We start from the raw sequence: 15,040 nt of genomic DNA on the forward strand, positions 1-15,040 counted from the left end.
TTTACTTTCGATAGCAAAGAACAATACTTTCCAAATTTTTAGGGGATCACGTTCTTGTAACAACAAAACGATTCAGCAAGTATTTAAGACAATCCTTAATTGTTATTAATTTTTTATTAATAATTTATTCTCAGCAGCGACCGATCGCAAAGAACGATTCTCTCCAAAGGACCTCGCACAAAAAGGCTGCGAAATGGCTCCCAGTCGATTTGGCTGAAATTTGAATATGATGTAGTTAATGTTGTCCTGATCAAATGTCTCATAGGGCTGGAAGACCAATAATGGCTAGTTTTTGAGATATTCGACTCCAAACATTGAGAAAATAGATGTTTTAGCGTATGTATCCCACACAGCACAGGATATTTTGAGGGACATTTGTGCATCCGCTGGATATCCACCGGATATTAAATATCCACTGGATATCCACCGGTTATTGAGATATCCCACTTTATCTGTAGGACGTCCCTCAGATAAAGTGTGCTGTGTGGGATATAGCTTTAATATATACGAATTGCATGTGTATTCGTGTGCGCTCGCGCGCATGCAGGTGTGTGTGTGTGTGTGTGTATGGGTGTGTGTGTGTGCGTATGCGCGCCCGCGCGGGCGCGCGTGTGGAACTTCTAATTAAGGCACGTGTCTATTCCTTGGAAGTGGTCGGTTGCCTGCATCAGCGACGGTTTGAATTAGTGTAGTTGACGGATATTTTATGTGCTCTTCGTTTCTAGCATAACCCAAATACCACAAAACGCTACATATGTGAGCACAAGTACCCAGTGTACGAGTACCAGACTTGCAGGTACAATAATATCCTAATATTGGTGACAGCTCCTCGTCTATGTTTTCGTCCATACCATCGTCTATCTCATTATCATCGATGGATTTATATGAAATCCAAAGTTGATAATGAGATAGACGATGGTATGGACGAAAACATAGACGAGGAGCTGTCACCAATATTAGGATATTATTGTACCTGCAAGTCTGGTACTCGTACACTGGGTACTTGTGCTCACATATGTAGCGTTTTGTGGTATTTGGGTTATGCTAGAAACGAAGAGCACATAAAATATCCGTCAACTACACTAATTCAAACCGTCGCTGATGCAGGCAACCGACCACTTCCAAGGAATAGACACGTGCCTTAATTAGAAGTTCCACACGCGCGCCCGCGCGGGCGCGCATACGCACACACACACACACACACTCACACACCCACACACACGCATACACACACACACACACACACCTGCATGCGCGCGAGCGCACACGAATACACATGCAATTCGTATATATTAAAGCTATATCCCACACAGCACACTTTATCTGAGGGACGTCCTACAGATAAAGTGGGATATCTCAATAACCGGTGGATATCCAGTGGATATTTAATATCCGGTGGATATCCAGCGGATGCACAAATGTCCCTCAAAATATCCTGTGCTGTGTGGGATACATACGCTAAAACATCTATTTTCTCAATGTTTGGAGTCGAATATCTCAAAAACTAGCCATTATTGGTCTTCCAGCCCTATGAGACATTTGATCAGGACAACATTAACTACATCATATTCAAATTTCAGCCAAATCGACTGGGAGCCATTTCGCAGCCTTTTTATGCGAGGTCCTTTTTAGGGAATCACGTTCTTGTGACAACAAATCGATTCAGCAAGTATTTGGAACAATCCGCGGTTTCATATTAATTGTTATTAATTTTTTATTGATAATTTATTCTCTGGCGGTCGATAGCAAAGAACGATTCTCTCCAAATTTTTAGGGGATTACGTTCTTGTGACAACAAAACGATTCAGCAAGTATTTTTTAACAATCCGCGGTTTTATATTAATTGTTATTAACTTTTTATTGATAATTTATTCTCTGGCGGTCGATAGCAAAGAACGATTCTCTCCAAAATTATAGGGGATCACGTTCTTGTGGCAACAAAACGATTCGGCAAGTATTTGGAACAATCCGCGGTTTCATATTAATTGTTATTAACTTTTTTTTGATAATTTATTCTCTGGTGGTCGATAGCAAAGAACGATTCTCTCCAAATTTTTAGGGGATTACGTTCTTGTGACAACAAAACGATTCAGCAAGTATTTGGAACAATCCGCGGTTTTATATTAATTGTTATTAATTTTTTATTGATAATTTATTCAGCGGCGACCGCTGTCTCACACGACTGCTGTTTCCTAAATCCCGATTGGTATTCGGTTATTATTTCATTGTCTTCTAGAAATTTTTCCAACTGTTTTTTTACAACTAACTCTAATACTTTTTCATATATCGGTCACATATTAATCGGTCTATACTCGCTCGCTTTTTTTGGTTTGTTTACCTTTGGTATCGGTATTATCGTGGATGTTTTCCATCCTTCTGAAAATTTACCTGTCCTAAGCGAATCATTTATTACCCCTACAAACTCATCTTTTATCACAGGTAGCACCATTTTTAGTATATCACTATTTATCCCTTCCTCTGTTCCGTTCTTTCGTGGTATTTTTTTAACAATTTGTTCCAGATCACTTGCATTAATTGGCTCAAAATTTTCCATAATTTCCTTATTCTCAATTACATAAATAAGTCTCTGTGCCTTCTATTTCCTTATTACTAATAGATTGCACAATGTTGCTAATACTTTTTACATAATATCAGCTATATTGCATTCTTCTATGTCTTCCAATATTTCAAAATCTATATTATCGATGTTCTCTGAACCCCTTTGCTCACCTTTAATTAATTCTTTCAAAGTTTTCCACATTTTTGTAGGATCACTCCTATTATTATCTATCATATTCTCATAATATTCTTTTTTTTTGCCCTGATAAGTTTAACTACTGCATTTCTTTCATTCTTGAAAAATTCCCAGTCCTGTTCTTTACCTGAGCTTATTGCTCTACTGTGAGCCTTATCCCTTCTATCTGCTGCCATTCTAATTTCATCTGAATACCACATTTTCCCTTCCCATATTTTCGGAATCTTAAACTTTTTCTTAGGTGCTACAGTATCCAATACACTTACTATACTATTAACAAATTTCTCCGCCTTTATACTTATATCTAGCCCTTGACCTTGCTCAGTTCTTTCTTCCATTAATCTAAGAAATTCATCTACATTAAATTTACTATAGTCCCTGCCTTTAAAATCTTTATATTTATTTCTCTTTTTATTCATATTAAATTCTACTTTTAGCCATGCATGGTCCGTTATTTTAGGTTTCTCATTCACTTGTACCTTTATTTCTTTATTCGAAAAAATTAAATCTATCATCGTTCGACTATCTTTTGTAACTTTCGTTGGACAATCAACGTATTGCCTCATCCTTAGGTTTTGCATTAATAATTTTTTTGTGTAAAATGAATCTACCATTATATCTATATTAAAGTCCCCTATCACTATACAATCATACTTTATTATTAAATCTTCAACCGTATCTTCCAAAAATCTCACGAAATCGCCATTTGACGCACTCGGCGAATGATACACTACTGCTATCATACCTTTATACAAATTTTCTCTTATTTCTACCACCACGCACCAACAATTTGACACTATCTTTTTCTTATCAACTATTTTAAATTTAATATCATCCCTAACATATAACAGTACTCCTCCTGTGTTTCTATTTTCAGCATCACATCTAACTATACTATACCCCGGTACATTGACCTCACTATCCTCAATTTCTACAGTCAATCTAGTCTCGGATAACGCTAGAATCACAGGATTCACCCTCTTCATAATCTGATGTTGAATTTCATCCTTATGCGCCAAGAAGCTTTGCGCATTTGTATACTAGAGTAATTCCGCTTCTCCCTGTGGTTGCTATTTTGCATCTTCCCAGCCGGCTCTTTTTTTCTCTTCCTCCAATACTTTCTTAAATGTCGGACATTCCGAATCTAGCGCCTCGTGTTCAACATTTATCTTCAAGTTGTACGTCTGATTCTTATAGGTACAGTTTACACACCTCTTCTTTGCCGTCGTACATTCATTTGCCTTATGATTTCCTGCACATTTATAGCATGTTTCCTGTCTCGTGCAATTCTTGGCAATATGGTAATAGCCCCAGCATTTAAAACATCTAACACTAATATAATTAAATATAGGACACTTTCGCCATCCTAAATTTATTTTTTCTTTGTTTATTAGTGAATTATGAGTGCTTTCATCCACTTCAATTATTACGGATCCTTGCTCAGTATTCTTATTTTTTCCTCTTAATATTTTCTTCACTAGGTGCATACAGGATTCTTCGCCAATTCTATTCTGCTTCTTGATTGTATCTATCAGTTCATCATCCTCTATTTTCATTTCTTCTCCACCAACATTAATTATTTTAATCTTTGGTTTCCTCATCTGTGGCTCAGAGACTTTGACCTCCTCGCCCATTGCCGCTTGTACCGTCGCCTTTAGCTTATCCTTCTCTTCTTCCGTCTCACATCCTAAGATCACTGTCCCTTTACCTCCCTTTCTTAATTTGGTAATTCCTATTTTCATCTTGGTTATATTAATTTTATCTTTAATTTTTTTCTTCGTAACTTCACTCTCTTGTACTTTTGGTTTCATAATCAAGATATTTTTTTCCTTCCTTTCTTTAATCATATCGCTATATTTTCTTGTCGCTCCACCTGACGGTCCATATGCCCCTTGCGTCAACATTTTTCTCAATTCTTTTATTTCCTGTTTAATGCCTCCCATCTCCTCACGGACTATTTCTTTTATTATTGACTTGATCTCTTTTTTACATGCTGCCTTATCTTTTAATTCTTTCACTGTTTTTACAAACCAATCTATTTGTCTATCAATATTCCCTGTTCCACTCGCGGCTGCTACTTTATTCCCGCTACTTGGCGCCGGACTCATTTTTGCAGGTGCCGTTGCTTTTCCTGCTGCTGCCACTGCTTTATTTATATCAGCTTTATCACCATCACTAATAATGAACTTCTCGAATGGGCCAGGACACGACACCAATTCGCGGTTTTTATCATAAATTTTGGGTTTAGATACACATCCTGGATGGAAGAAAAGCTTAGCGCAGGACTTGCATGCGATTACCTCAGTTTTAATCGACTTCTTACATGCCGAGCATCGATACTCGGCGTATTCCTCATTCATTCCGCTAATATCGGCAGAGACAGTTAATTGACTCGTCACCTTCACACGTCGCTTTCACACGTCAGCGTTTTGTGTTCGCCGCCGATGTCTACCTGTCGTACGAGGCTTTGATGCCCTCTATACGAAATGCAGTTTTCGTGCCTATGTATCAGCATATTCCGGCTAGATAACACTCATGGCTAACCCCGGTCTATGCAGATATTCTTTACACAACTTTTTAACACTCTCCCTCACTCAAAAATTAACACTTTTACGGAGCGATGTTTCACACGTCTGCTTCTGCTGAGAGAGAGAGAGAGAGAGAAAGAGAGAGAGATTTTGATTGATTGATTGAGCTTTATTAGCCTTCTCGGCTATTTGTACATAAAATATCTTTAAATTAATTCCTCTACATAAGGTACAATATATTCTCTTAACCTACGTTTGAATGGTTCAATTCTTTCGCATTGCTTAATTTCTAACGGTAGGGCGTTATACATATTCAAACCTTCATAAAATAGACTTTTCTGTGCGCTTCTCGTCCTGCGATATTGAATTCTAATATTCTCAGCCTGCCTCGTTTGCCGTCCACTCACATCTCCTACTATTTCTATCCTATTACTTAAATGTTTTGGCATTATGCCTCTTACTATCTTAAAAATAAAAATACATACATTGTACATTAGCCTCTGTCTTACATTCATAAACTTAAGGGTTTGCAGCATCAATTCTACCTTTGTATATCGCGAGCATTGCAGTATGACTCTCATGGCACGGTTTTGTGCCACTTGCAGTCGATTCAGTTGCGTTTCACCCATGCCTACTAACATCGTTGCGCAATATTCAAAGTGAGGCGCTATGATAGACTTATACAGAGAGAGAGAGAGAGAGGGGAGAGGGAGAGGGAGAGAGAGAAGGAGAGGGATGATGATGATGAATGTCGTTTATTAGCTGCAGTAGCTACATCATAACATTACAAAAAATATACATAAGACAAATACAATTAACTACATGCTATCATTAACGTATCCAATTTCATTCCTACTACACATTTGTTTCTCTCTCTTTCGCTATAATATACTTTGTCAACTTTTTTCTAAAACTTTGAATTTTTTCTTTACTTTTTAGCTCTATCGGTAACGCATTATACATTTTCAACCCTTCATACAATAACATTTTTTGTTCCTCACTAGTCTTACATCTATCTATATATATATATATATATATATATGTAGGTCCGGAAGTATGTTCCAGGACTTTTATTTTTTACATCGGTATATTCCAGGACATTTGGCAGTTTCCAGGACTGTCCTGGAAAAAATTCATGTCCTACGGCACGTTTCGGGACAATTTTTTGAATCTGATTACATATATATGCGTTATATTCCAGGACTGTACATTTCAAAAAACGTAAACAGTCCCGGAACATACCTCTAGACCTACATATATATATATATATATATATATATATATATATATATATATATATATTACCTACTTGTCTAGTATTAACTCCTTCTTCGTGTTGCACTATTTCTATTTTTCTCCGCAAATATTTCGGACACAAACCTTTCATAATTTTATACACAATTATACAGACATTATATTCTATTCTTTCTTTAATTGACATGAAATGCAATGCTTCTAACATATCAACAATTTTTACTCTTCTATTACACCTGAGAATAATTCTCATCCCTTGATTCTGTAATTTCTGCAAATGTTGCACATTCATTTTACTAACGCCCACCAAAATTGATCCACAATAATCAAACAACGGAGCAATTATTGCTTTATATACCATACATCTCATATACGCTGATATATTTATACTAATTCTTCGCATAACGCCTAACCTCGCTCCTACTTTTCTACTAATATAATCCACATGCTTCGAGAAATTTAAGTTTTTATCAATTATTATTCTTAAATATTTAATTTCTGTCACTATTTCTAGCTCCTTACCTCTAAGATAAACTTTTAAATTTTCCTCACTAACTTTCTTTCTAACTCCTCTTACTAACATAACTTTGGTTTTCTCCACATTTACACATAGCTTATTTAACTTTACCCATTCATCAATTTTTTCCATTTGTTTATTTAACTTATCATTAATTTCCTCAATTGAATACCCTGTTGTGTATATTATTGCATCATCCGCAAACAGTCTTATTACACAATTATCACCAACAATCTTTACAATATCATTAATATATATTAAAAACAATAACGGTCCCAAAACCGACCCCTGCGGAACCCCTAAATCTACGTTAATAGAGGCCGATAATTTCCTATTAAACTTAACTCTCTGACATCTATTTTCCAAATAACTTTTAAACCACTTCAGCACTACTCCATTTATCCCATACCTTTTTAATTTCTTAATCAAAACTTTCCTATCAACTACTTCAAGAGCTCTTTTTAAATCCAAAAACGCTACACCTATTATTTTTCCTTCCCCTATATTTCTTTTCCATTCTGATAGAACCCATTGTAATGCAGTTTCACACGAATGTTTCATTCTAAAACCCGATTGACATTCTGTAAACAACTCATTTTTTTCAAAATATTCTATCAATTGTCTCTGTACCACTATCTCCAAGACTTTCTCATATACCGGCAATTTATTTATAGGTCTAAATTCTTCAATTTTATTCGTTTCTTGTACCTTAAGTATTGGAACTACAATCGCTTATTTCTATTCATTAGGAAACACTCCTTCCTCCAATGATCTATTAAATACGTAACAGATTTTTTCTGCTGCTACTTTAACTACACTTTTCACTACCTCTACATTTATACCTTCTTCTGTACCTGCTTTATTTTCTAATTCCCGTACTATTTTATATAATTGTTCCTTTTCAATTTTTTCAAACACTTCCCAATTACTATCACAGTATCTTCTGATCTCTATGTCATCTTCCACCTGATCTATACTACTTAATATCTTAATACTATCAACAAAATAACTGTTAAATATATTCGCCATTTCCTCTACTTTATAAATTATTATATTTCCAGATTGTATTTCTTTATATTCTATATCACTTCTTTTTCCTTTCATCATTTCCTTTAACACACTCCACATATTCTTAGGATTCTTCTTATTTTTATCAAGTTATTCTTCTAAATACCCTTTTTTTGCCTTCCTACAAATATCAACAGTTTTATTTCTTAATTGTCTAAATACTTTCCAATCCTCTTCATTTTTACTTATACGAGCTACTTTATATGCCTCATCCCTTTGGTTTATCATCAATTGTATATCCTCACAAAACCAACTCTTTCCCTGCCATTTTTGTCTTAATACTATTGTTTTCAATGGTGCCATTAAATCAAGACATCTAATAATCTCTTTAACCATTACATTTGCTAATATATTAACACTAACCTTCAATCACATCCAAACCAATCCTTATCATTTCTTTAAATTTCTCCCTATCCATTTGCTTATAATCTCTATGTATAATCACTTTATTTTCGTCCGATAACTCTTTTAAGTGCCAATATATTATTATTGCAGAATGATCCATTATTTTAGGTTCATGCCATACATCAACTTCCATCTCCACATTACTAAAAACCAAATCAATCAATGTTTCTGAATTTTGTACAATTCTTGTTGCCTCTTTTACCAATTGTCTTAATCCTAACGAATTTATTACTCTGACTAATCTATTTCTAGTGTAATTATTTACACTCATATCTATATTAAAATCACCCAATATTATAACATTATCGTTCTGCATTACATTTATACCTATTTCCTCCAAAAAATTTATAAAATTACCATCTCTACTGTTCGGTGAATGATATAAGAGCATAATTACTCCTATATTATCTTTATCTTTAATTTTTACTATTGTTGACCACCAATTTCTTTCACACCTTTCAATCGCTGTTACATCAAATTTAATTCCTTCCCTAATATATAACAACACTCCGCAGGGAGAGGGAGGGAGAGGGAGAGGGAGAGAGAGAGAGAGAGAGAGAGAGAGAGAGAGAGAGAGAGAGAGAGAGAGAGATACCGTAGTAGCCGCTAGACAAGGAGAGCAATACATTTCATGCTTTAAACATGCTAATAATGAATTTAATTGTATTATTAAATTATTTTACCCTATGTAAAGTATGTCTAAAAAAAATTAAATAATAATTTAACACATATTTGCATATTTTAAAATCAAATTATTAAAGATTTCTCAAACATGTACCTTGCATCAAGTAATTAAAGATTTCTTATATTATTTCGTAACAGAATATGATAATAGAGAAAATATCGCTCTCGTTATAAAATCCACGTTAGAATAGAAAATAGGAATAGACTTCAGAGTTAAAAGATTATTGAATACCTAACATCCTGAGCGGATCCGAGGAGTCAAAATCCACATCGCCGAGGACAGTTAATTATCATGGGGCTTTACCTCCTTAACCGCAGAAGAAAAACCCGTCAACGGAGACGTTCTGCCGTATCGAGCAACATCGCATCACCAGGACGTCACAAGAGTTGAAAATTTTTGGTGGCAGCGTTGGGATTGCCGAAAAGGTGATCTTGGTGGGATAGCTGAAAGGATTAGACATCTGAGAGAGGCATCCCTTGGGACAACACTTCAATTCTCTGAAAGCTGAGTGAGCCAATAGCGGAAGAAGAAACCGATTGCTGTATTCATTCTACTATATCCTGTCTCTACAACGAGAAGAGGATCCTTTCCGGAGGGCAGTTGCGGGGATAAGGCTGCGAGCGTGTGGACGAGGCTTCATGGAGTCACGCATAACTATCATTTTTCTTTTTATTATCATACGATACATGTAAGTGCGAAATTATCAATATTACGAACTTTTGCATTTTCTCAGAATATGGACTTGTCAAATGATTAAAAACAAATTAGTTGGTCCTGCATTGAGGGTGGCATTAAGTCTAGAATATAACGATATAGAATCTTTATTAGCAGTCTTAAAAACTAGATTTGCTCCAGTTTATTCTTCGTCACAATTGCACGGGGAACTTGCTAAAGTAACTCAACATTCCGACGAATCAGTAGTCGATTACAGTAGCCGAGTATCAATGATCCTGCAACAGTTAAAATCATGTTATCAAACCGAAAATCCGAATCAGGCGATACAATTTTTAAACTCTGCTGAAAGCAATGCCGTAAGAAACTTTTTAACCGGTTTAAAAACAGATATCTTTACGAGAATGTATTCATGTGACCCAATCACTTTAAATATACTGCAATAGAATCTGCAATAAAAGCTGAAACAGAATATCAGGAACACACGCAACGTGTGAGAATAACGGAAGGGCTTAATTGTCTTGGATATGGCCATGATACTTATTCATGCAGCACTATTAACCCTCTCGCGCAAATATCTCACGTACAATGGCAACCAAAAGTATGTTCGTACTGCAAAAATTCTGGACACGTATGTGCGGAATGTAGAGCCTTACAGCCGCAAATTCTGAACCGAAATTCTTTATTAAATAATGCCGCGCAAAATATGAATTTTAACAATAATAATCGTTTTAATCTCCCGAATCTAGTTACTCCGCGAAATACTGGTTTAATTTGCCGTTACTGCAAGATTTCTGGCCACAGTCTCGAGCAATGCCGGAAGAGACAATATAATAATAATTGGCGGAACCAAGGAAACCAATATTTTAATAGAGAAAACAGAGCTTCTGAAAATGTACGACCCGATAGAGCCCAAGAGAATCCGGGAAACCGAGATCGGGCCTAGCGAGCAGGCGCAGCGCTGAACGAACGCCCGCGAGTGCGCCTGGTCAATCCGGAGGAATTCTGAGGGGAAACGCAAGTGTAAAAACCTGTTATAAAATCGGGAAACCACCTTCTGTTGTACTGCCGAGCAAAAATCTCCTCGATAAACGCGCAAGCTTTATGATAGATACGGGATCCGACATAAATTTGATAAAGGAGAATTCGCTCCATGAGAATGTGCTCATCGATAAGAAAATAGTATTCGAGCTTAGTGGAATAACTAAGGGACGAACACGCACGATAGGCATAGCTAAAATACGCATTCTCGATGATGATGCATGGTTTCATGTAGTTCCTAATGATTTTCCAATTAAGCCAGATGGAATACTAATCACCGAATTCTCCAAAAATAAAAAAGCAACTATAGACTACCCGAGGGCTTGTCTGGTTGTACACGGAGTATCGTACTATTTCCATAACGACGAAATCGTTACTATTTCCGCTAGAACACGAAAGCAAATATTTGTTCGTGTAGCAAATCCTGAAATATATTCCAAAACTAGATGCCGGACCGCAGGTGTACTTAGGTAACGCCATTGTCTCGAATCGTTATGGAGTAGCACATCTATATGTTAAACTCATCGGACACGAAGACATAGAACTAGCGGTACAACTGTCAAAATATATTCATTTGAAGTGTTGTGAGCGCACAACGAATTAGAGATTAAGTATTGCACTTGGCAACTCCGAGTTGCCTCCTATCGGAAATATGACCCTAGCGACGAAGACCGCTGACGCGAAGACCTGCACAAGTTTTGGGAATGACCAAATATGGTCATCCCGGACATCACCTGCCCGTTAGACCTTTGATCGCGATATCAAGAACGCTGACAACTAAGTCAGCAATACCGAGCGGATAAAGCGCCCGCCTTTCCGACGAGCGGCGGGAAGTCGCTAGTTACCATCTTAGCGGACACGTGCGTCCAATTAAATACTCATAAATCACTTACTGAAACGCGAGTATCGTAACTAAAATAAAGAGACCTGTATCAAAGAGTAAATGAGAAATATATTTGGCTGTTAATGTTATACATCGTGACGAGTGTTTCTTCTCCGACCCGAGATTCCCGAATCCTGTGCCGACCCTGAGAACAACTCCCGGTACCGGCACAACAGAAGAATTAAGCAACGAAGAAGCAAATATGAATAACGCAGGAGATTCGGTAAATAAAACACGAGTTGAAAAAATATTACAGTTACTACGTCTCGATCATTTGAATGACGAAGAAAAAGCTAGTGTCACTAGGTTAGTAACAAATTATGCGAAAAGATTTCAATTACCAGGAGAGCCGCTAGGCGCAACTAGTGTATCGAAGCACCGAATATTCACTACTGACCAATCAACGTCAAGCAATACTGATAACGGTTAGGATAACCTCAGATACATAAAGAAAAGATACAACGACAGGTTGACGAAATGTTAGAAAAAGGTGTTATAGAGCCGTCAAGCTCGCCTTATAATTCTCCTTTGTGGATTGTTCCAAAAAAGGATGATTCTAAAGGCAATAAAAAATGGCGTCTCGTAATAGATTTTCGAGCGCTTAATGAGAAAACGATCGGTGATGCATATCCACTACCAAATATTGTCGATATATTCGATCAACTTGGTAACGCAAAATATTTCTCAGTATTTGATCTAGCTTCTTGATTTCACTAGATATTAATTGACAAGACTGACAAGCATAAGACCGCGTTTTCAACACCATACGGACGAATGTGACCGTATGCCGTTTGGATTAAAAAACGCTCTTGCTACTTTTCAGAGATTAATGGATCAAGTATTAACAGGATTACAAGGAACTGAATTATTCGTATACCTTGACGAGATATTGTAATATATGCCAGATCGCTTGAGGAGCACGAAATTAAATTCCAACGATTAATGAAACGACTGGAAGGGGCAAACTTATTTTTACAACCCGATAAATGAGAATTTCTAAAGAAGAAAGTTGCTTATCTCGGACACGTGATAACAGAAAATGGTGTACAGCCCGATTTCAAAAAGGTAAGTGCTGTAGAGAATCTTCCAACACCGAAAACACGAAAAAATATTAAACAATTTCTCTTACAGATATTACCGAAGATTTATAGAAAACTTTTCTAAAATCGCTAAACTTCTTTCGGACTTAACGAAACAGTCCATTGCATTCGAATGGAAACAGGAACAGCAAGAAGCATTTGATAAACTAAGACATGCCTTATGTTCGGAACCAATTTTGCAATATCCTAATTTTAGCGAACCGTTTATTATAACTACAGACGCATCAGGATACGCCATTGGTGCAATATTAAGTCAAGGAAAAATAGGAAGCGACCTGCCTATTGCTTACGCCAAGAGTTTTAAATGACGCGGAAACAAGATATTCACCTACAGAAAGAAAATTATTAGCTTTGGTTTACGCCGTGAAACATTTTCGACCTTATGTTTATGGACGTAAATTTACATTAGTAATGGATCATAAACCGTTAGAATGGTTAAATTCAGTATCTGATCCTACATCGCGATTAATGAGGTAGAGATTAAAATTAGCGGAATATGATTATCAAATAAAATACAAACCAGGAAAAAGGAATAAAAATGCCGACGCTTTGTCCAAAAATCCTATTGAAGAAATTAAACATGCATACCCGTTACATGCAAAACGAGCACGATCATCTTCAAACGAAGTTTCAGTAGAGCAAGAACATAAAGAACAAAAAACATTCTACCCAAGTTTTAAGAGAGCTTTGGAAAGTGAAGGATCAGGAAATCCAGCGCCGCATAAAAAGAACAGACCTGGCGAACTATCTCTTTATATAGATTCGGATAGCGAAGAGGAAATATCACCGAGAAGTAAATTTTTAAAAGCATTAGATGACAGCAGTGATAGTGGTACAGTTTCATATTATTATGAAACCGATTGTGATACTAATGATTCAGAAATACGTCAAAAAGGTGAAAAAAGAAAACATGAAAGTAGCTCTTCCACTCACGTAAGACGCAGAAAACAAAAGCATAAGAGAACAAAGAAACATCGTAAAGATTCTAGTTCAGAAGGGATCGACGAATCTCGCGATATTAGTAAGGACGTAACGGTATTATGTAAAAGGTTTGGGAACGTTTTTTTAAAAAACGCCTTTCGAATCCTACGGGGATATGAAACAAATACATACATACATACATACACACTGTGACGCACAGTGGGGCCATTTCAAATTCTAGGTGGAAAAAATTATTTTTATGCAAAAAATGATTCAAAATGAGATACTAAACAGAGGAAAAATAGTCAAAAAATTTTGTCCTACGTTTTAGCTGTATTGCAGCCAAAATAACTATTTTTGTACATAAAAAGGTAGGTAAAACTCAGTGTCAACTGCAAAAATAAATATTTAAGTAGAAAAAATTATTTTTACATGAGAAGTAGTTCAAAATACAATACTATGGACTAAAAATTGTCCACTTATAAAATTATTTTTTTAATTGAAAACAGATAAAAATCGGGTAAAATAATCTCCAAAGAATGAAATCGCAATTGAATTTAATATTATATATTTAACTTATATATTATTATATTATATACTTATATTTATTTAATTATTATGTATGCTTAATGTTCATCCATTATTGGAAGGGGAATATGGCTGTCACTTGATCCTTCGTCATCCTCTGCAGAAGTACCTTTAAACAAAAATTATAGAAGAATACGATAAGCTGAAAAACGAATCAATATTGCAAACTTCTTTATATGTACATGCACTTTCTTCAAAAGTCAAAAGTTGTTGTGCTTCTATCGGTATTTCTTTCTTCTCTTGTTGTGGCAGTCCGCGTAAAGATGTGATGAGTGGGTCAGAATTGACAAGCATTATGTTTATCAAATCGGTAGTAGTATTGATCAGTGACGACTTCCGAGTATGAGAACTTCGATAGGCACGATACAATTTGTTCACTGCTTCTTGTGCTTTCTCACTGAGTGTTCCAATAGGAACCAGTATCGCTTGGAATACTTGTGCGCCATGTACGAGCAATTTATGTACACTAGGGGACATCTGGAACCAGGGGTATAAATCCATCATACGAACAACAGTGTCCCAACAGTACTCATCAAATTTTGTCACATTAATTGCATGTGCACTTGATAAGGCGATCATTATAATTCCCAGTTCCCTGATCAGCTCTCCATCAACGCTAGTGA

The 15,040-nt window shown here is 36.1% G+C and overlaps 1 protein-coding gene and 1 pseudogene across 1 annotated transcript; one reads left to right on the forward strand and one right to left on the reverse strand.

The window, feature by feature from the left end:
• Positions 1 to 1,145, forward strand: part of LOC139810109 (glutathione S-transferase-like) — a 2,685-nt pseudogene extending 1,540 nt beyond the window's left edge.
• A 2,258-nt stretch (positions 1,146 to 3,403) lies between these two features.
• LOC139810451 (uncharacterized) lies at positions 3,404 to 5,115 on the reverse strand. Its single transcript, XM_071774003.1, has one exon. It carries the CDS (start codon positions 5,113 to 5,115, stop codon positions 3,826 to 3,828), a length of 1,290 nt encoding a protein of 429 aa, XP_071630104.1. The 3' UTR covers positions 3,404 to 3,825.
• Between the last annotated feature and the right edge of the window lie 9,925 nt (positions 5,116 to 15,040).

The sequence above is a fragment of the Temnothorax longispinosus genome, chromosome 3, assembly GCF_030848805.1.
Source record: "Temnothorax longispinosus isolate EJ_2023e chromosome 3, Tlon_JGU_v1, whole genome shotgun sequence".
Taxonomy (NCBI): domain Eukaryota; kingdom Metazoa; phylum Arthropoda; class Insecta; order Hymenoptera; family Formicidae; genus Temnothorax; species Temnothorax longispinosus.

What these genes read in the sequence shown, in the direction of transcription:
- LOC139810451 (XM_071774003.1), bottom strand. Translation starts at nt 5,115, where the DNA reads ATGAATGAGGAATACGCCGAGTATCGATGCTCGGCATGTAAGAAGTCG.